This window comes from Salvelinus fontinalis, chromosome 2 (genome assembly GCF_029448725.1).
Source record: "Salvelinus fontinalis isolate EN_2023a chromosome 2, ASM2944872v1, whole genome shotgun sequence".
Taxonomy (NCBI): domain Eukaryota; kingdom Metazoa; phylum Chordata; class Actinopteri; order Salmoniformes; family Salmonidae; genus Salvelinus; species Salvelinus fontinalis.
This window is the reverse complement of record NC_074666.1, coordinates 70,185,655-70,206,167: the sequence shown is the minus strand read 5'-3', so window position 1 is coordinate 70,206,167 and position 20,513 is coordinate 70,185,655. Positions and strand designations below refer to the sequence as shown.

The following is a 20,513-nucleotide window of genomic DNA, read 5'->3' as shown; positions in this document are numbered from 1 at the left end:
TCTTGTGTACAACAATATATTACACCCAGCAATTGTGACATTAGGTTTGTGTTATGAGGCAAATGATGAGGGATTGGAATTATATAGCTATTACACATTTATATATCATTTCCAGATGCTCTGTTGTCATTCACTCTCGGTGAATGACAAGTAAGATAGTAGTAAAGGATACACGGCATTACGTTTATTGGCTCGAGAGAATGAGAAAAGGAAGAAGAGGGGAGACAGAGACTTGCAGTGAGGAGGGCTGCGAGGGAAGGGGGGGTCGGGGGAGGCTAGTGACAGCCACAGCTTGGAGAGGCTGAGGTCATGGCAGTCCGGAACACAGACCTGCCCTTGTCTGCTTTTTAAAGACTCCCTCAGCTCAGAGACAGAAAGAGAGAGAGAGAGAGAGAGAGAGGGAGAAAGAGAGAGAAAGGGATAGAGAGAGACGTCTCACCTCTGCTGAAATACACTGTAGTACAATTGTCTGGAGTACTGGCGTGTGCAGACTGTGTGTGAGTGTGAGCGCGTGTGTGTGTGTGTACTCTAAGTGTTTGAAGCAATATAGCCTATCCTAGTGTCAACATTATTGCAACACTGCTCAAAAGCTGTCACTGTTGATAGTTGTTTGACCAAAACAAGCTCAACGTCAGTCAAACAGTCTCTATATAACTTCTACGTGTGTCATAGGTCAATATACCAGCTGGTTAAGAAGGTGGGAGTGGGAGAGTTGAGTTGAGGCTTCCGTCTTGTGTTGTCTAACACTATAATAACCCTCAAGCACTTCCAACTATAGCAAATACACACACACACATACACACACACACACACACACACACACACACACAGTCAACACCGCTCCTAAATTTACACACACTTACAATCCGAGTTGTCAGACGCCTTTTCTGTGACACCTGTCTCGAGGAGTTAATCGTTGATTTGGGCTCTATTTATACTGGGATCTTTCACGCACACACACACACACACACACACAAGCTAGAGCCATCTTACACCTCTGGATGCATTTTCAGTTCACTGGCATTAGAGACTGGTATTGAGGATGCCAAGCGGGCCGTGCGGCTCAAATTGCCATCCGCTGTACAAAGGAAATGTCCGGTCTCTGAATAGAACATAGATTTGACCTTGTACTTCTAAAATTGCCCTACAATTTGTCTTACATGCCATTTTCTCTTCTCTCCCTTCTTTTCTCTCTCCAGGCATCAGATCCCATCCCAGCCAAGAAGTCTAAACATGAAGACTTCCCATCGCTGCCCCTGTCCGCTGAGAAAGAGAAGCAACCCGATTGGTTAAGATCCCTCTCGGCTTCAGACAATACGGGGCTCAACTGCATCCAGCCCAGACAGAGACCGTCAGCTTTCAGGCCCTGGTCCCCTAACCTCTCGGCTGGGGACAAAGAGACGCCCAACCGCCCTCTGGCTACACTGAGAGACAGGTGAGCTCACAATAACAAACAACAGCACACTACCCTGAAGAAACACAAATGTTGACATAGTACAAGTCCATGCTTTAAACACACGTCAATCATCCAAGCCTCTAAAACAGGGGTATCAAACATCGCGAGGGTGTCCAATCCAGCCCGTGGGTGGTTAGAGTAAAAATACTTTCAAATGACTCAATATACTTTAAAATCACTACAACCAAATCAAAACTGTGAAGAAATGATTATGGACCAATATTTACACTGCCCAGCTCCAGCACTGTCCAGCTCGCCAATAATCACCGTGCAGAGTCAATGGACCTACATTCATACAGTTTATTTATTGACAGTCAGGGAGCAAAAAAATTAAATATAACACATGGATAGAGAGACTATTGTTTTGCAAGTTTCGACGTCAAGGAAATATAACCACTTTTCAGAGAGTCCCTCCGGACTTCGGTGAAGACCGAATGCTCCCCCCGGGACAAAATGAGTTCAACACCCCTGCTCTAAAACAATGAAAACCCCCCCCACTGTTTAAAAGCAGCAACAGTTTGGTTGTTCTGAGAGCACAACCACGGCAGCCATTTTGGATGGGAATTTTGTGCTCATTCCTATGTCATGGAGTTGCTCCCTCCCGGCATGCCTCACGATCAGGAGGGCCCACCGGCTTGTCTGGGTGGGCTGAGGTCAGGGGGTAGTGCTGACTGTACTGCCGCCTCCCACACGGCACCACTCACACACACTCAGCCGTGTGCACCCACTCGGAGTGAATCACATGAGCACATAATACACACATTACATTCACACATGTGCACAGGCACACACACTTAATCTATTCAATTTTTCACTTAGTAGGAGTGAATATCTAACAGACTATTACGTGTGGCTGTTGAACCCATTTTGGATTGTGAAATAAAGTGTCACGCATGCTCATTGTTAGCTCATTGTCAAAGCATCCGCAACATTCGAGATTCTTTCCCTGTAGTCCAACCAAAGACACCGAAAAACCAACCACCTCTCACATCCTCCTCTCTCTTTCCGTCTCTCCCTCTTAGCTTCTACAACTTCAAGACGATGGAGAGTGCCGTGGCCCCAAACGTTGCCCTCACGCCCCTCCCCCTGGCAAAGGCGGGGCCACTGTCCCCGTCCGTGCCCAGCACCTTCCACCCCAACGCCAGGGAGGCCCCAGGAGAAGGGGCCATCCCCAGGCCCCGAAAGAGGATGGCCACCGTGGAGCTCCCGCACCCAGGCCCCGAGCCACTCTGCCCCCCATCAGCAGCAGCCAGCAAGCCCCCACTCCAGGAGGACTCAGAAGTTGAGATTGAGGTGGAGAGCCGAGAGGAATGTGAGTATCCCAGAAACATGTCACGTTTGACGTGAAAGATTAAGGTTGTCAACGGCCGGAAACCTCTTTCTCAAAACTAAACATTACTCTCTCTCTATCCTCTCTTTCCCCAGTCACTTCGTCCCTTTCCTCCCTCTCCTCCCCATCCTTCACCTCCTCCAGCTCGGCTAAGGACCTGAGCTCGCCTGGCGCACAGGGCCCAGTGTGTACATTGACGTCGGCTGTATTGACCCCAGAGGGTGGCCCTCTCACTGGGGTAGCAGCAGCAGCAGTGGCAGTGGTGTTGGCCCCTGATGTCCCCGGGGCCGGGGGTCTTGAGTCGGAGCTGGAGACCCTGAGGCACACACTGGACAGCGGGCTGGACTCCAAGGAGTCTAAGGAGAAGTTCCTGCATGAGATCGTCAAGATGAGGGTGAAGCAGGAGGAAAAGCTTGGTTCAGCCCTGCAGGCCAAACGCAGCCTCCAACAGGTACAGAGACCCATCAATCAACTATCCTATATCCCAATTCATGTACCCTGAGTATACTAAACATTAGGAAAGCCTTCCTAATATTGAGTTGCACCCCCCCCCCCCCCCACCCCCCTTTTGACCTCAGAACAGCCTAAATTCATCGGGGCTTGGACTACAAGGTGTCGAAAGCGTTCCACAGGGATGCTGGCCCGTGTTGACTCCAATGCTTCCCACAGTTGTGTCAAGTCGGCTGGATGTCCTTTGGGTGGTGGACCATTCTTGATAAACCCAGCAACATTGCAGTTCTTGACACACTCAAACCTGTGCACCTGTCACCTACTACCATACCCCGTTCAAAGGCACTTAAATCTTTTGTCTTGACCATTCACCCTCTGAATGTCACACATACACAATCCATGTCTCAATTGTTAAATTACTTAAAATTCCACCTTTAACCTGTCTCCTCCCCTTCATCTACACTGTTTGAAGTGGGTTTAACAAGTGAGATCATAGCTTTCACCTGGATTCACCTGGCCAGTCTATGTCATGGAAAGAGCAGGTGTTCCTGATGTTTTGTACACCCAGTGCATATTTAATCAAATATCCATAAATATTTATAAAATATATAGAATTGCAGAGACAGGTTGATGAACTATCCCTGTGTGATGGGGAACCTTGGCTAAGATCTGACAACTCCCAGGGCTAATGTCTAGGTTTTAGCCCTATTCTTATGCCAGTTTGTCTTAGTTTCCTCAAACTCTTAAGTGCCAGACAGAGGGCAAAATGTTAAGAACTCAGATGACTGGCGGCTTACACCATGACTTGGCAAAAACATTTTAAACGGATGTTGCTGCAAAAGCAGTCGGAGCAGACTTCTTTTTATATTTTGGTATTGGAAAGAAACTATTTCTTAAACCAACGACAACTTTGTGTGTGTGTGTGTGTGTGTGTGTGTGTGTGTGTGTGTGTGTGTGTGTGTGTGTGAGTGAGTGTGAGTGAGTGAGTGAGTGAGTGAGTGAGTGAGTGAGTGAGTGAGTGAGTGAGTGAGTGAGTGAGTGAGTGAGTGAGTGAAGGTACACAGCGTGCATCCTTATTTGACCAAATAGGACATTTTGTAAATTGAGCAAGTAGAACGGGGGATTTTTTTCCCGGTCCTTTTTTATCATACTTTTACGAAACAGCTAACAAAGCTTGATGACAGACATGCTTGTCCTGTCAGTTAGGTTCCCACGAGAAGGGTGTTTCTATGTACACACACACACACATACACACACAAAGAGAGAGGAATCTCTTAGTCTCTCAGTTTCAAAGAGGAAGGAAACCTCACATCTGTTTGCCCTCTCGTCTCCTTAACCCTTCACTCAGAGGACTTCACCCATCCCGATAGTAAACACTGTGGTCTGTGGCGTATTGAAATAGGAATTCTAGGTACATGTACAGTATATGGAGGAAAGCTCTATTTGGTGACCTTCCTATGAATGTATCAGTAGCTAGCCTACACGTTGTTAGCTTCGCATCCACTTGACTGAAACCACTTGACTTGTTCAATTACAGTTGAAGTCGTACGTTTACGTACACCTTAGCCAAATACATTTCAACTCAGTTTTTCACAATTCTTGACGTTTAATCCAAGTAAAAATTCCCTGTCTTAGGTCAGTTAGGATCATCACTTTATTTTAAGAATGTGAAATGTCAGAATAATAGTAGAGAGAATGATTTATTTCAGCTTTTATTTCTTTCATCAGAACTTTACTTACACTCAATTAGTATTTGGTAGCATTGCCTTTATTAAATTGTTTAACTTGGGTCAAACGTTTCGGGTAGCCTTCCACAAGCTTCCCACAATAAGTTGGGTGGATTTTGGCCCATTCCTCCTGACAGAGCTGGTGTAACCGAGTCAGGTTTGTAAGCCTCCTTGCTCGCACACGTTTTTTCAGTTCTTCCCACAAACGAACAGCAGGGGGGGGGGGGGGGGGGGGTCTGTGCATATTTGTAAACAAAAGCTGGTGCACGAAATCTAAGGAAGTCAATAGATTTTGCTCGCCTGAAGTAGAGTATATTGTGATAAATTGCAGGCCACACTACTTGCCTAGAGAGTTTTCAGCTATACTTTTTGTGGCTGTTTGTTTACCACCACAGACAGATGCTGGCACTCAGACCGCACTCAGTCAACTGTATAAGGAAATAAGCAAACAGGAAACCACTCACCCAGAGGTGGCGCTCCTAGTGGCCGGAGAGTTTAATGTAGGGAAACTTAAATCAGTTCTACCAAATTTCCATCAACAAGTTAAACGTGCAACCAGAGGGAAAAAAATTCTAGATCACCTGTACTCCAGACAAAGAGATGCGTACAAACCTCTCCCTCGCCCTCCATTTGGTAAATCTGACCACAACTCTATCCTCCTGATTCCTGCTTACAAGCAAAAATTAAAGCAGGAAGCACCAGTGACTCAGTCTATAAAAAAGTGGTCAGATGAAGCAGTTTTGCTACCACAGACTGAAACATGTTCCCGGGATTCTTCCGATGGCATTGAGGAGTACACCACACGTAAAAAAAAAAAAAAGATGAAACTTTTCCTCAGTGGATCACAATGGCCTGCTCACTTGGATCACCACCGACGAACCATGGTGGTACTGGTGGTAGTTTGTTTCACCACATGCACCACATGTACTGACTTTAGCAATAAGTGCATCGAGGACGTCGTCCGCACAGTGACTGTACGTACATACCCCAACCAGAAGCCATGGATTACAGGCAACATTCGCACTGAGCTAAAGGGTAGAGCTGCCGCTTTCAAGGTGCGGGACTCTAACCTGGAAGCTTACAAGAAATCCTGCTATGCCCTGCGACGGACCATCAAACAGGCAAAGCGTCAATAAAGGGCTAAGATTGAATCATACTATACCGGCTCCGACGCTCGTCTTATGTGGCAGGGCTTGCAAACTATTACAGACTACAAAGGGAAGCACACCCGCGAGCTGCCCAGTGACACGAGCCTACCAGACGAGCTAAATCACTTTTATGCTCGCATCGAGGCAAGCAACACTGAGGCATGCATGAGAACATCAGCTGTTCCGGACGACTGTGTGATCACGCTCTCCGTAGCCGACGTGAGTAAGACCTTTAAACAGGTCAACATACACAAAGCTGCGGGGCCAGACGGATTACCAGGACGTGTGCTCCGGGCATGTGCTGACCAACTGGCAGGTGTCTTCACTGATATTTTCAACATGTCCCTGATTGAGTCTGTAATACCAACATGTTTCAAGCAGACCACCATAGTCCCTGTGCCCAAGAACACAAAGGTATCCTGTCTAAATGACTACAGACCCGTAGCACTCACGTCCATAGCCATGAAGTGCTTTGAAAGGTTGGTAATGGCTCACATCAACACCATTATCCCAGAAACCCTAGACCCACTCCAATTTGCATACCGCCCAAACAGATCCACAGATGATGCAATCTCTATTGCACTCCACACTGCCCTTTCCCACCTGGACAAAAGGAACACTTATGTGAGAATGCTATTCATTGACTACAGCTCAGCGTTCAACACCATAGTACCCTCAAAGCTCATCACTAAGCACAAAGCAGGTTGAGAGCTTCAAGTTCCTTGGTGTCTACATCAACAACAAACTAGAATGGACCAAGCACACCAAGACAGTCGTGAAGAGGGCACAGCAAAGCCTATTCCCCCTCAGGAAACTAAAAAGATTTGGCATGGGTCCTGAGATCCTCAAAAGGTTCTACAGCTGCAACATCGAGAGCATCCTGACTGGTTGCATCACTGCCTGGTACTGCAATTGCTCGGCCTCTGACCGCAAGGCACTACAGAGGGTAGTGCGTATGGCCCAGTACATTACTGGGGCTAAGCTGCCTGCCATCCAGGACCTCTACACCAGGCGGTGTCAGAGGAAGGCCCTAAAAATTGTCAAATACCACAGCCACCCCAGTCATAGACTGTTCTCTCTATTACCGCATGACAAGCGGTACCGGAGTGCCAGTTCTAGGACAAAAATGCTTCTCAACTCTTTGTACCCCCAAGCCATAAGACTCCTGAACAGGTAATCAAATGGCTACCCGCACTATTTGCATTGTGTGCCCCCCCCAACCCCTTTTTCTACGCTGCTGCTATTCTCTGTTTATAGTATATGCATAGTCACTATAACTATACATTCATGTACATACTACCTCAATTGGGCCGACCAACCAGTGCTCCCACACATTGGCTAACCAGGCTATCTGCATTGTGTCCCGCCACCCGCCATCCACCACTGCCAGCCCTTCTTTACGCTACTGCTACTCTCTGTTCATCATATATGCATAGTCACTTTAACCATATCTACATGTACATACTACCTCAATCAGCCTGACTAACCGGTTTCTGTATGTAGCCTCGCTACTGTATATAGCCTGTCTTTTTACTGTTATTTTATTTCTTTACCTACCTATTGTTCACCTATGACCTTTTTTGCACTATTGGTTAGAGCCTGTAAGTAAGCATTTCACTGTAAGGTCTACATCTGTTGTATTCGGCGCATGTGACAAATAAAGATTTGATTTGATTTGATTTTCTATAGTATTGAGGTCAGGGCTTTGTGATGGCCACTCCAATACCTTGACTTTGTTGTCCATAAGCCATTTTGCCACAACTTTGGAAGTATGCTTGGGGTCATTGTCCATTTGGAAGACCCATTTGCGACCAAGCTTTAACTTCCTGACTGATGTCTTGAGATCTTGCTTCAATATATGCACATAATTTTCTTGCCTCATGATGCCATCTATTTTATGAAGTGCACCAGTCCCTCCTGCAGCAAAGCACCCCCACAACATGATGCTGCCACCCCCGTGCTTCACGGTTGGGTTGGTGTTCTTCGGCTTGCAAGCGTCCCCCTTTATCCTTCAAACATAATGATGGTCATAATTGCCAAACAGTTCAATTTTTTTTTCATCAGACCAAAGGATATTTCTCCAAAAAGAATAATCTTTGTCCCCATGTGCAGTTGCAAACCGTAGTCTGGCTTTTTTCTGGCGGTTTTGGAGCAGTGTCTTCTTCCTTGCTGAGCAGCCTTTCAGGTTATGTCGATTATATGACTTGTTTCACTGTGGATATAGATACTTTTGTACCGGTTTCCTCCAGCATCTTTATAAGGTCCTTTGCTTTTGTTCTGGGATTGATTTGCACTTTTTGCACCAAAGTACGTTCATCTCTAGGAGACAGAACGTGTCTCCTTCCTGAGCGGTATGACGGCTGCGTGGTCCCTTGGTGTTTATACTTGCGTGCTATTGTTTGTACAGATGAACGTGGTACCTTCAGGCGTTTGGAAATTGCTCCCAAGGATGAACCAGACTTGTGGAGGTGTACAATTTATTTTCTGAGGTCTTGGCTAATTTATTTTGATTTTCCCATGATGTCAAGCAGAGACACTTGAGTTTGAAGGTAGGCCTTTAAATACATCCACAGGTACACCTCCAATTGATTCAAATGATATCAATTAGCCTATCAGAAGCTTCTAAAGCCATGACATAATTTTCTGGAATTTTCCAAGCTATTTAAAAGCACAGTCAACTTAGTGTATGTAAACTTCTGATCCACTGGAATTGTGATACAGTGAATTATAAGTGAAATAATCTGCCTGTAAACAATTGTTGGAAAAATGACTTGTGTCATGCACAAAGTAGATGTCCTAACCGACATCAACCGACCACGAAACTATAATTTGTTAACAAGAAATGTGTGGAATGGTTGAAAACATGTTTTAATGACACCAACCTAAGTGTATGTAGACTTCAACTGTATGTATTATAACACAGTACATTGTGCAGTAGAACTTTTTCAACAGACTTAATGTTACATTAAAATTGCATTGTTAGTTTGGATGAGCTTTCATAACTTAAAAAAAATTATTTAACACTATCTCTTTATCTATTTTCCAGGAGTTCACTATGAGTTTCAGAGGATTCAAAGTTGAACAGGGTTTCCTCAGGCGCAATGTCAACAGCTAGCTTGTTGTTTGGCTTAGCGTCCCTGACTACATTTAATGCCAACTCTTCCTCTGTAGGCTAATGCTAATTAGCTTTTGCTAACCTGTACACGCTAATGGTAACTCAGTAATGCTACTGCTATTTAGCTCATCCTAATGTTTACGCCAACTTTATCCCATAGGAGTTGGAGTTCCTGCGGGTGGCTAAGAAAGAGAAGCTCAGGGAGGCCACGGAGGCCAAGCGGAACCTGAGGAAGGAGATTGAGCGCCTGCGCGCCGAGAGCGAGAAGAAGATGAAGGAGGCTAATGAGTCGCGCATGCGTCTGAAGAGGGAGCTGGAGCAGGCCCGGCAGCTCCGAGTGTGTGACAAGGGTTGCGAGGCGGGCCGCCTGCGCGCCAAGTACTCGGCACAGGTGAGGACACACACACACAATAGGCTACTCAAACCCAGACAGAGAAGAGGCCATAGTCAAAGTGTCTGTAGTCCGATTACATAAACACTCCGAACCGAGGCTAGTCCTCAAAGTAATTGCAGCATTTCTGTCTAACACCAAGGTTAAGCGCTCATTGTCAATGAGGTAAGAAAAAAAACTTTCCTTCTGCGTGGTCGAAAACAAATGGGTGTAACCCAAAGAGCACAGACACAAGATAAGTGCTAACCTAAAGAGGAAACAGGAAGAGACGTGTAGTTCCTTTTAAGCATCATGGGAAATGTATATTAGGCAAAACAAAATAGAAGTAGACTGGCCTTGAGTCCTAGTTTCTCTAAAAAGAGCAATTTGCTTTCTAGCCCCGTCTTAAAAGCCTTTACTTGAGTGAATGTTTATAGTGTTTGTGGTATTTGGAGAGACAGCTAAGTTAGGTCTGTGTCGCTAGTTCACTGTTGTGTTTCTGGGTCGGGAAGTGGAGAGGCTTAGAGGTTTGTAGTGGCGGGGGAAGGATGTGGCTATGGCGTCTTGCTGTCACACTGGCTGTGTGTGTGTCTGATTTAAGAGTTAAAGAGATGATATTAGATAGTAAACAAAAAAAACTGTAAAGGCTGAAAGTAGACACACTAAGCAGGTGTATTGTCTGGTTCCTAAGCTCAACCCTTCATGGTGTTTTTGTTGTTGTTTCAGATCGAGGACTTGCAAATGAAGCTCCAGCATGCCGAGGCAGACCGCGAGCAGCTCCGGGCAGACCTATTGCTGGAACGGGAGGCCAGGGAGCACCTGGAGAGAGTGGTTAAGGAGCTGCAGCAGCAGCAGCTGTGGCCCAAGGAGCAGAACAAGCCAACCAAGGATACCCCCGCCAACAACTAGCCCCTTCCACCATCAACCCCCTTCCAATCCCCCACCATCAGCACCCCAAAACAAAACTACACCCTCCCCACCCAACCCAACCAGAGAGACTGAGATAACAGAGACAAAATAGAGAAATGCAGATATATCGAACCTCTATATGTGCACGTATACATCCTCACAAAAAAATGTATGAGTGCTTGGGTGCATCCTTGACGCAAGAAACAAAGCAAGTCAAACTCTGTATGTGTTACTAGGACAAGCACTGAAACGCACCTCTCCTCCAAAAACTGAAAATTGAATCTGAAGAAGAAGAAAAAAATATAGCACAAAATATGGTTGTGCCTGTATTTTCTCTGAGACAAAAACTGGTGAACATTTTGGATACAGACTTTTCTATGATGAAAAAAAAATATGATAATAATACAAGATATTAGACTGGCCTGTTTAGAAACAAAATGGAGGGCTTTCAAAACGGCAGACGAGCCGAGCAGGAGGACTGGACTCTGCCCACGTGCCCCAGCAGGACTTCTACTCCGTTTCCCGTGAAGAAGTTAAATAATTTTATGACGTTATAAGCTATTTAAGAGACTGCATAGTGATATAAAAAAAATATTTTAAAAAAATCTTTGATTCTGTGTTCTATCGGAGCTTAAAAAAAGATTTACAAAATATATTAACAGACAACAACAAGCAAGACAAACTACCACCAGTACCACCATGGTTCGTCGGTGGTGATCCAAGTGAGCAGGCCATTGTGATCCACTGAGGAAAAGTTTCATCTTTTTCTTTTTTTGTACTATTCCAGAAATACATAACGTTTACTATGGGAGAGGTGAGGAGGATTGCATTGGACTAGATATTTTATCTCTGTGGAACTTGTAAAGAACTTATAAAGATAAACTTTGTGATCAATTTGTATCTGGGTGCAATCTGAAGCCCAGACCTTTGCCAGTTTCCCCCGGGACTGTTGGTTAAAACTAGCTTGCCTGTGTTTCCTCCTTTTCATTTGATTACCAAGAGTTGACATGACTTGCTCAAATTAAGATAAAAAATAAAACATTTGAATATTATGATTTTAGGGCTGGAAGTGGCGCCTTTAGCCAGAACCACAAAATGTTATTTTTAATTAAATTATGGTATGTAAATATAGATATGTTTTTTTTACGTTACAATTATAAATCGCACTTTGTCATAACAAAATACTGTTATAATGCATTATACTCCCACTATTGTCTTCAATCTTACATTGGAGAGGACATATCCATGACAAGAACAATATAAATCCAAGTGAGCATTTTGTTAATTATATGCAACTCATTTAAATGCAATGTATTCATGTGTTTAAGACAAAATATTGTAAATAAAATGAGAGAGAAAAAAGGGGTGTACAGGCTTGCTTGCTGATACTGTTTGGGCGGTTGAAAAAAAATGTAATTTCAATCATTTTTTGGCACTAATTGTACCATTTTGGTTGTTTAATCAATTGACACTCCTCAAAATAGAAAGATAGTGGGCCGTAGGATTGCAAAACACAGAATGTCTTCGAGTGCCCAACTCTCCTACATTTGGGGTATTTATTAATACGCCAATGATTCATCGAAGTTCCAAGGTGTAAAACAGTGCTGTTTGACCAGTCATGGAAAAGCAGTGATTGTTAGAGTCCGAAGACACATTGCTCACATATTTACCTGGGAGAAATTCATGATTAATTCAAAAATACATTTAAAAATGCTCCAAATACACAGTGGGTACAATGCAATCCGAATGTACGTTGTGTTTATGCCATTTTCCTTTTCTTGTTGATGTTCTTGTTGTTGTTTTTAATGTGGGATATTTTTATTGCTTGTCTGTTTTTCCAATCGAAAACTCATATTTTCTTTCATATGCATGACATTTGAGAAGGTTTGCCATACATATAGTCATTATTGGGCATTGATACTGTACATGTAAGGGTTTTATTGTGTTATGCAATATACAGCAAACATGTATTTTTTAAAGAAAAACCCCCACATTTTTAAAGGAAACTAAACTTTGTTTATTACATAGATCAGAAGAGGAACTACTTCACAAGTGCACCCCAAAACACAACCCGAAGTTCAAATGCAATGCTGGACAACCTCAAGTGCCTGAAAGTGGGCAGATGGTTTCCAGATCAGGAACACTGACGATGAAGTAATTGTAGCTGGCCCATAGGGACATGCTCAGAGTCAACTCCACCATGGGATGTCATTCCCGTCACAGTGCAGATGTCAAGCCCGTCACACAGTGCAGACACTGTCAATGGAGGGGATACTTTCTTTTTGCACTCTCGAGGGGGGTATCTAGAACATTCTCCCTCCTCTCAGCACTATCCCTCTCGACAGGCCTGACTTGACTACCTTGCTCAAGTTACAAGTTGAAGCTATTGCAGTTTACGATAGTAATTACATTTACTCTACATTATCAACAAATACAATTTAATTACTTTTAACTGCTAGAAAAACAATAATATCTGTAATTCATTCAGAAATGCTCTTTCAGAGATATGCATGTCAAAAACAATTATAGGTATCAACAGAAAACGTATGTACCATAGCTATGCGGTATTATAAGGTTAATCTTGGTTGTAGATAAAGATGTTATACCATTTTTACATGATCTGGTCTGTCCATCCAAAGGTGGACATCTCTGACTAGTGAAGAGGGCATTATGTTGAAGCCCCATGTCTTAACCAACATTAGAAAAGGGCAATGTTATTGAGAGACTGACACTGAGTTTGTGACTTTGACAGACCTTAAATTGGCACATTTTATAGTTGTTTTTACACTCAAACAAATTGATATTTGTAGTTTCCTTTTCATGGTTTTCTACAAAAAGGGAGAAAATGACGACATTGGCTCTTCGCTCCCAAGTAAAAGAAAAAAATTGTTAAATTATTTATCATTTTCTAAACAGGAACCATTTTCCTAAATGGATGACAATAAAGCAGCAATAACAGTACATATTCATAGACAAAACTAGCCAGTGTGAAGATTAAAAAAGAAGAATTTACAAATGTAAATAATTTTTCATTTACAATATTGTATTATATATGTACAAGGTTAATCCTTATTCAAAAAGAAATCTTTTCTGACACAATAGCTGTCTTGTTTTTTTTGAGTTTGTGTTTTAACCGAGAACATGTTTAAAAAATCATTATTGCAGTGCGTTAGAGAATATACCCTACATAAATATGTTTTGATCCCATTGTTTGGATTTTTTTTTTTTTACTGTAGAGTCTTTATATTGAATGACTTTTTTCACCAGTTCATATATATTTTTAACAATATATTCAATATCAAATAGTTTACCCATGGTAAAAATGAGTCACACAAGAACTACCGCCACCTCGTAGATTTTTTTCTCCCATCCTTGTATCTTTTTAGCCCTACGCTGCTGCTAATACTATATCAACTTTACAATTCTAGAAATATTTTTATGTAAGAGGAAAATGTGTGCTTTCTCGTTTATTAATGACGCATATAGTATGAAAAAAAAGCTTGGCTTATTTATCTATTCCTTCCTTTCCCTTGTTTTATCGCGCCTTTTCCACCTCTCCCCATCGACACCCTCTCCCTCTCTCATGACACGGACTATATTGTAAAGTAAAGGACTTTATGAGATTATGTTTGAAAATAGCTATGCTTATATACCACAGTGACTGAATGTACAGTGTATAGATGCATTACCAGAAATAAAGTTGTTTGTCCAGATTATATGACCCACTTTCCTTTCTTATAACTGCTGTTTTTTTCTTGCTTGCGACCATGTTTGACTGACATGAATTCATCCCCGTTACAGTTTTTATACATGACAATGACTTAGAATATGTTGTAATAGCTATGCTGTTTACAGTATATATTGTTAACGCTGTTATGAGCATGCATAACCCCATTTGATATTGTGGCAGAGGTTTAAAGACATGTAAATGTTGCTTAGTCATTGAGCTATTGAGACATTGTACTGTATCTTAGATCATGAATTTAAGATTGAATACATCAAATTCAAACTTTGGAAGACATTTTGCTTTTAAGTCGATGTTTCAGACAGAGAGGTAAAACCATTCAGTTACACTCATGAAACATGGTTGTGGCAGAGAGAGAGCACGCCCCCCATCCACATCGATGGGTCCGCAGTTGAGAGGATCAAAAGGTTGAAGTTCCTCGGCATGCACAATATTTTTTTTTTTTAAATACTTTTTTTTGGATGGATACTTGTTGTTTTGTTTACTGTTTGAACAGTCGCTGATATTCTATTTGTTTATCAATATGAAATAGACTACTTTAATGAATAGATGAATAGTCAACTATTGTGTCTGCATAGAGCTTGTAGTAAGCTCTAGGTACTGTTGCACTATGTGCATAGTCATTGAACACTGGTCACTTTTCTAATGTTTACATACTATTTCAATATCTACTGCTGTACTACATTTTGGCCAATTTTTTGATTTTGGATTATTGTGTGCTTGTTGACATTTACTGCAATGATTGATAGGAACTGGGAACATAAGCATTTCGCGGCAACCGCCACAACATCTACTAAATTATGTACGCAACCGATACAATTTGATTTGATAAAATCACTATTGGTCATATTATAATGTAGAGGTAACTGCCAAAATACAGAAAACACCAACACAAAGTGTCTTAATAGGGTGTTGGACCACAACGAGCTAGAACAACTGCCAATCAACTTGGCATAGATTCTACAAGTGTCTTTGTAGTCTTTTGGATGGATGCAACACCAGAAATTCCATAATTTTGGTGTTTTGTTAATTATGGTAGAAAAGACTGGGTGGGGGGGGGGGGCATAGCCATGGTAGACAAAATAATGGGCTGCCCAGAATTTTTGTACATGACCCTAAGCATGATGGGATGTTAATTGCTTAATTAACTCAAGAACCACACCTGTGTTTAAGTACCTGCTTTCAATACACTTTGTATCCCTCATTTACTCAAGTGTTTCCATTATTTTGGCAGTTACCTCACCAAACCAAGATTCTAGTTTTCTAAGGAAACATTTTACAGTTAAAGTTAAACCTGGTCAACAAATGTTTACCAAGTGCAACTATAAAGTGTGCCTAAATAGAACGGAATTCCCTTTAATTAATGCACTTTTCTCTCTACACGTATTCTGACCTTGAATTTAAGCATGAGGTGTGGCAGAGGTGTTTCTACAGAAATATTCTGACCTTAGGACCTGGTCCTAACTGCCTCTCTCCTGACGTACAGTCACTAGAGAACAAACTGGACGAGCTCCGTTCGAGCTGGTTTTTCCATGCATTGTCTAGACTGGACGGCAGCATGGGGTAAGACGAAGAGGGGAGGGGTGTGTCTCTTTGTTAACAACAGCTGGTGCGCTCTCTAATGTTAAGGAAGTCTCAAGTTGTTGCTTGCCTGAGTTAGAACACCTCATGATAAGCTGCAGACTAAACTATTTACTGAGAGAGAGTTTTCATCTATATTCTTCATAGCTGTCTATTTACCACCACAAACCCATGCTGGCATTAAGACGCCACTCAACGAGCTGTATAGGGCCATAAGCAATCAAGAAAATGCACATCCAGAGGTGGTGCTTCTCGTCGCCGGTGATTTTAGTGCAGGGGAACTGAAATCGGTTTTACCTCATTTCTACCAGCATGTGACCTCTACAGGCGAGAAAACTCTAGATCCCCGTTACTCCACACACAGAAATGCGTACATGGCTCCCCCTCGCCCTCCCTTTGGCAAATCTGACCAGAACTACCCTCCTGATTCCTGCTTACTAGCAAAAACTCAAACAGGAAGTACCAGTGACACGCTCAATACAGAAGTGGACAGATGAAGCAGATGCTAAACTACAGGACTGTTTCCCCAGCACAGACTGGAATATGTTCCAGGATTCACCCAATAATATGGATACGTTTACCACATCAGTCACCAGCTTCATTAATAAGTGCATCGGCAATGGTGTCCCCACACTGAGCAAACGTACATATCCCAACCAGAAGCCATGGATTACAGGCAACATCCGCACTGAGCTAAAGGCTAGAGCTGCCACTTTCATGTAGTGGGATACTAATCTGGACGCTTATAAGAAATCCCGCTACGACCTCCGACGAGCCATCAGACAGGCAAAACGTCAATACAGGACTAAGATCGAATCATACTACGCCGGCTCTGACACTCGTCGGATGCGTCAGGGCTTGTAAACTATCACAGATTACAAAGGGAAACACAGGCGTGAGCTGCCCAGTGACGCAAGCCTACCAGACGAGCTCAATACCTCCATGCTCACTTCGAGGCAAGCAACACTGAACCATGCATGAGAGCACCAGCTGTTCCGGACGACTGTGTGATCTCGCTCTATGTAGCCTATTTAAGACCTTTAAACAGGTTAACATTCACAAGGCTGTGGGGCTATACGGATTACCAGGACGCATACCAGGACGCATACTCCATGACCAGCTGGCAAGTGTCTTTATTGACATTTTCAACCTCTCCATGACCCAGTCTGTAATACCTACATGTTTCAAGCAGTCCACTAGTCCCTGTACCCAAGAACGCCAAGGTAACCTGTCTAAATTACTATCGCGCTGTAGCACTCACAACTGTAGCACTCACATCTGTAGCCATGAAATGCTTTGAAAGGCTAGTCATGGCTCACATCAACACCATCATCCGAGACACCCTGGACCCACTCCAATTTGCATTCCGCCCCAACAGATCCACAGATGACGCAATCTCTATTGCACTCCACACTACCCTCTCCCACGTGGACATGAGGAACAACTATGTGAGAATGCTGTTCATTGACCATTTCTCAGCATTCAACACCATAGTGTCCTCCAAGCTCATCACTAAGCTCAGGACCCTGGGACTGAACACCTCCCTCTGCAACTGGAGGAGGTCAGTGACTTGGCAGTGTGGTGCCAGGACAACAACCTCTTCCTCAATGTCAGCAAGACAACGGAGCTGGTTGTGGACTACAGAAAACAGAGGGTCAAGCACGCCCATCCACATTGATGGGGCTGTAGTGGAGTGGGTCGAAAGCTTCAGTAAATCACTGGGGCTGATTTCCCTGCCATCCAGGACCTCTATACTAGGTGGTGTCAGAGGAAGGCCCTAAAGTCAACGCCGGTTTACTCTGCTACCACATGTTAAATGGTACCGAAGCACCAAGTCTGGAACCAACAGGACCCGGAACTACTTCTACCCCCAAGCCATAAGACTGCTTAATAGTTAACCAAATAGCTTCCTGGACAATCTGCCTTGACCCTTTTTGCATGAACTCTTTTGACTCCTCACATACGGTGCTGCTAAGGTTTATTATCTAACCTTTTGCCTAGTCACTTAACCCCTACCTATATGTACATATCTACCTCAATTACCTCGTACCTCTGAACATGGACTTGGTACTGGTAACCCGTGTATACAGCCAAGGTATCATTACTCATTGTGTATTAATTCAATGTGTTATTATTTTTAAACTTATTTTAATATTTTTCTCTCTGCATTGTTGAGAAGGGCCTGTAAGTAAGCTCTTCGCTGTTAGTCTACCTACACCTGTTATTTACGAAGCACGTGACAAATAAAATGTTATTTGATTGGTCAGATCCACGCTAGCTGACACCTGCACAGCGTTTATTTTGGCGGCTTAAGAGGTGTTAGAGTTGTCAAATCCACAAGTGGCAGACATTGCCATTGGCTGCACAGAGTTGAATTGAGAGAAATCCCATGCAGCCATGTTTACAAGTTCGAACCCTGGAATGTGAGATTTAATCTACACCTCTATTAGGCTGATAGAAACCCTCATTATTTTGTTATATAACTTTCAATTTGAGTGTCATTATTTGTATATAACCTACAGACTTTCTTGTTCTGACGTTCTAACGCGAGTGGGATGGGTGTGGCTTAGTGACAATGATCACAAGAGCAGCTGCTCACCGATTTCTTAGGCACAGCCAAAACATCAGCAATGCGGGTGTCGGCTTGTGCCGGTTAACATTTGATCTGATTGAATCTAGTCCTTAGTCTAGCAGCCAATCTACCACAACTTTCCCCTTAACCCTCCCCCGTACACTAGTACACCACAAGCACAGAGCCACGCCTCGCAGTCGTGTGACTCATTACAATTAAATGGTGACAAATACTTTAGTCAGTAAGGTCACTCTCATAGAATTCACTCTCACTAAGGCCAACTTTGAATCATTGACATATCAGGCTTATTATGCGCCATGAGGTTACATGACATGAGACAATTGCTTCCGATATGTTCATATGAGAACTGATGTGGGTCGAACAAAGCCACTAAAAAAGAAGAAACCCCCCAAAAACACAACTTTGGAACTCCAACTTTCCCCTTAGCCCAGTTCGGTGTATCCCTCTGGCTCGCCCACCCACCACTGATCAGGTGATTGGTATTTTCCCAGTGTAGGGTGAGCCATGGGGCTTGGCGTTGCTCCTCTGGCCCACATTTCCCACCATGGTGAGGACTCTCATCAGACAGTGCACTTAACTCCTCTGCTCTGCTCTCCCCAGCACAGCACAGCACTGCCCAGCCCAGCCACTCTCCCACCCGTATGGGGCTATTGACTGACCCAATTACCATGCAATCACATGGACGACAAGAGAAGAGGGGCCCGCGGACAGCTCATTAGGCTCTGGAGCTTCTCTTTGTATCTCAACATCTTTCTCTTGCTTGCTCTTCCTCTCTCCCTCTCTCCCTCTCTCCTGCATACAGTTTGTTATTTAGTCATGTTTAATTAATTGTATTATTACCAAGTTAGCACACAACGTTCTGAGAACCACATGTGTCTTTGAGCTTGGTGAGAGCGTGGTTGTCCTATTATTATTTTTGCAGAAAACTTTCCCACCTACTGGAAATGGTGCAGGATAGTGGCTTGGCTTTGGAACATAGAGCCCCACTGTGGAGTTGGGAAATGGTGCAGGATAGTAGCTTGGCTTTGGAACATAGAGCCCCACAGTGGAGTTGGGAAATGGTGCAGGATAGTGGCTTGGCTTTGGAACATAGAGCCCCACAGTGGAGTTGGGAAATGGTGCAGGATAGTGGCTTGGCTTTGGAACATAGAGCCCCACAGTGGAGTTGGGAAATGGTTCAAACAGGGAAATGGTTCAAGACGTTTTTCCACCATTCATTTTTCTCACAGGAGATTTTAGAAACACTTAAAATAAGGGCTGTGTTTCGTGTAGACTTACCCTGGCGTTTACATGATAGTCATGTAAATCTCTCTCGGACAAGGTGACTTTTATCAATATATTCAGCTCCATTTACCCTCAGATTTGAAAATGCTAATTAGCATCAAAGTAGACATCATGCAAAACTATAAATTCCTGCAAGCTCCTGCACGTCATTTCTAGCAGACACCTTTACTGTGTCAATGTAAAACTTGCACAAGACAGTTCACAGAATTGTCAATATAAAGAAATGTACTACATTTAGCTAACATTTGATACTTTGCCTCGATTTGTCAGACTCGTCCAGATAATCATGGCATTTGTAGTTTTTTATGATAGCCACATTAGCAGCTAATTAGCATTTCATATTTGGGGGTTAAATACAGGCAAATATATTGATAAAAGTCACCTTGTCCGAGAGAGACTTACATGGTTATCAAAAAGTCATGCCAAAGTAAACCTACACAAAACATAGCCCTTATTTTAATTTTTCCTGAAACTGCTTATGGGAAAAATAAATGGTTGGAAAATGATTGGAACCATTTTCCTGTTTGACCGCTAGGTTTTATGGGTATTATGACTCTTACTATGGTACTCATACTATGATGTTCAGCACATTTAAGGAACTTGACAAAAAAAACATTATTTTCTGGGTATTTCATTACTTTAACAGAACGTTTCCTAAATGGTCAAAAATGGTTACAATTAATTTAAATTTTGGTAATGTTCCAGGAATGTTCTCCAACTGGGTTGACATTGGGAATATTCTCAAACAGTTCAGAGAATGTTAGGAGACAGGAATTTCAGCATAACGTTTCCTACAGGTTTCCTC

At 43.1% G+C, this 20,513-nt stretch overlaps 1 protein-coding gene across 1 annotated transcript; it reads left to right on the top strand.

The window, feature by feature from the left end:
• Nucleotides 1–1,199: 1,199 nt before the first annotated feature.
• LOC129824428 (ski oncogene-like) lies at nt 1,200–14,219 on the top strand (the record flags this gene model as incomplete). The annotated part of the gene is given in 5 exon segments (XM_055884079.1): nt 1,200–1,435; nt 2,479–2,768; nt 2,882–3,237; nt 9,387–9,617; nt 10,323–14,219. Coding segments are annotated over 5 exon segments (1,296 nt in total), but the record flags the coding sequence as incomplete, so codon positions are not given.
• Nucleotides 14,220–20,513: the final 6,294 nt, after the last annotated feature.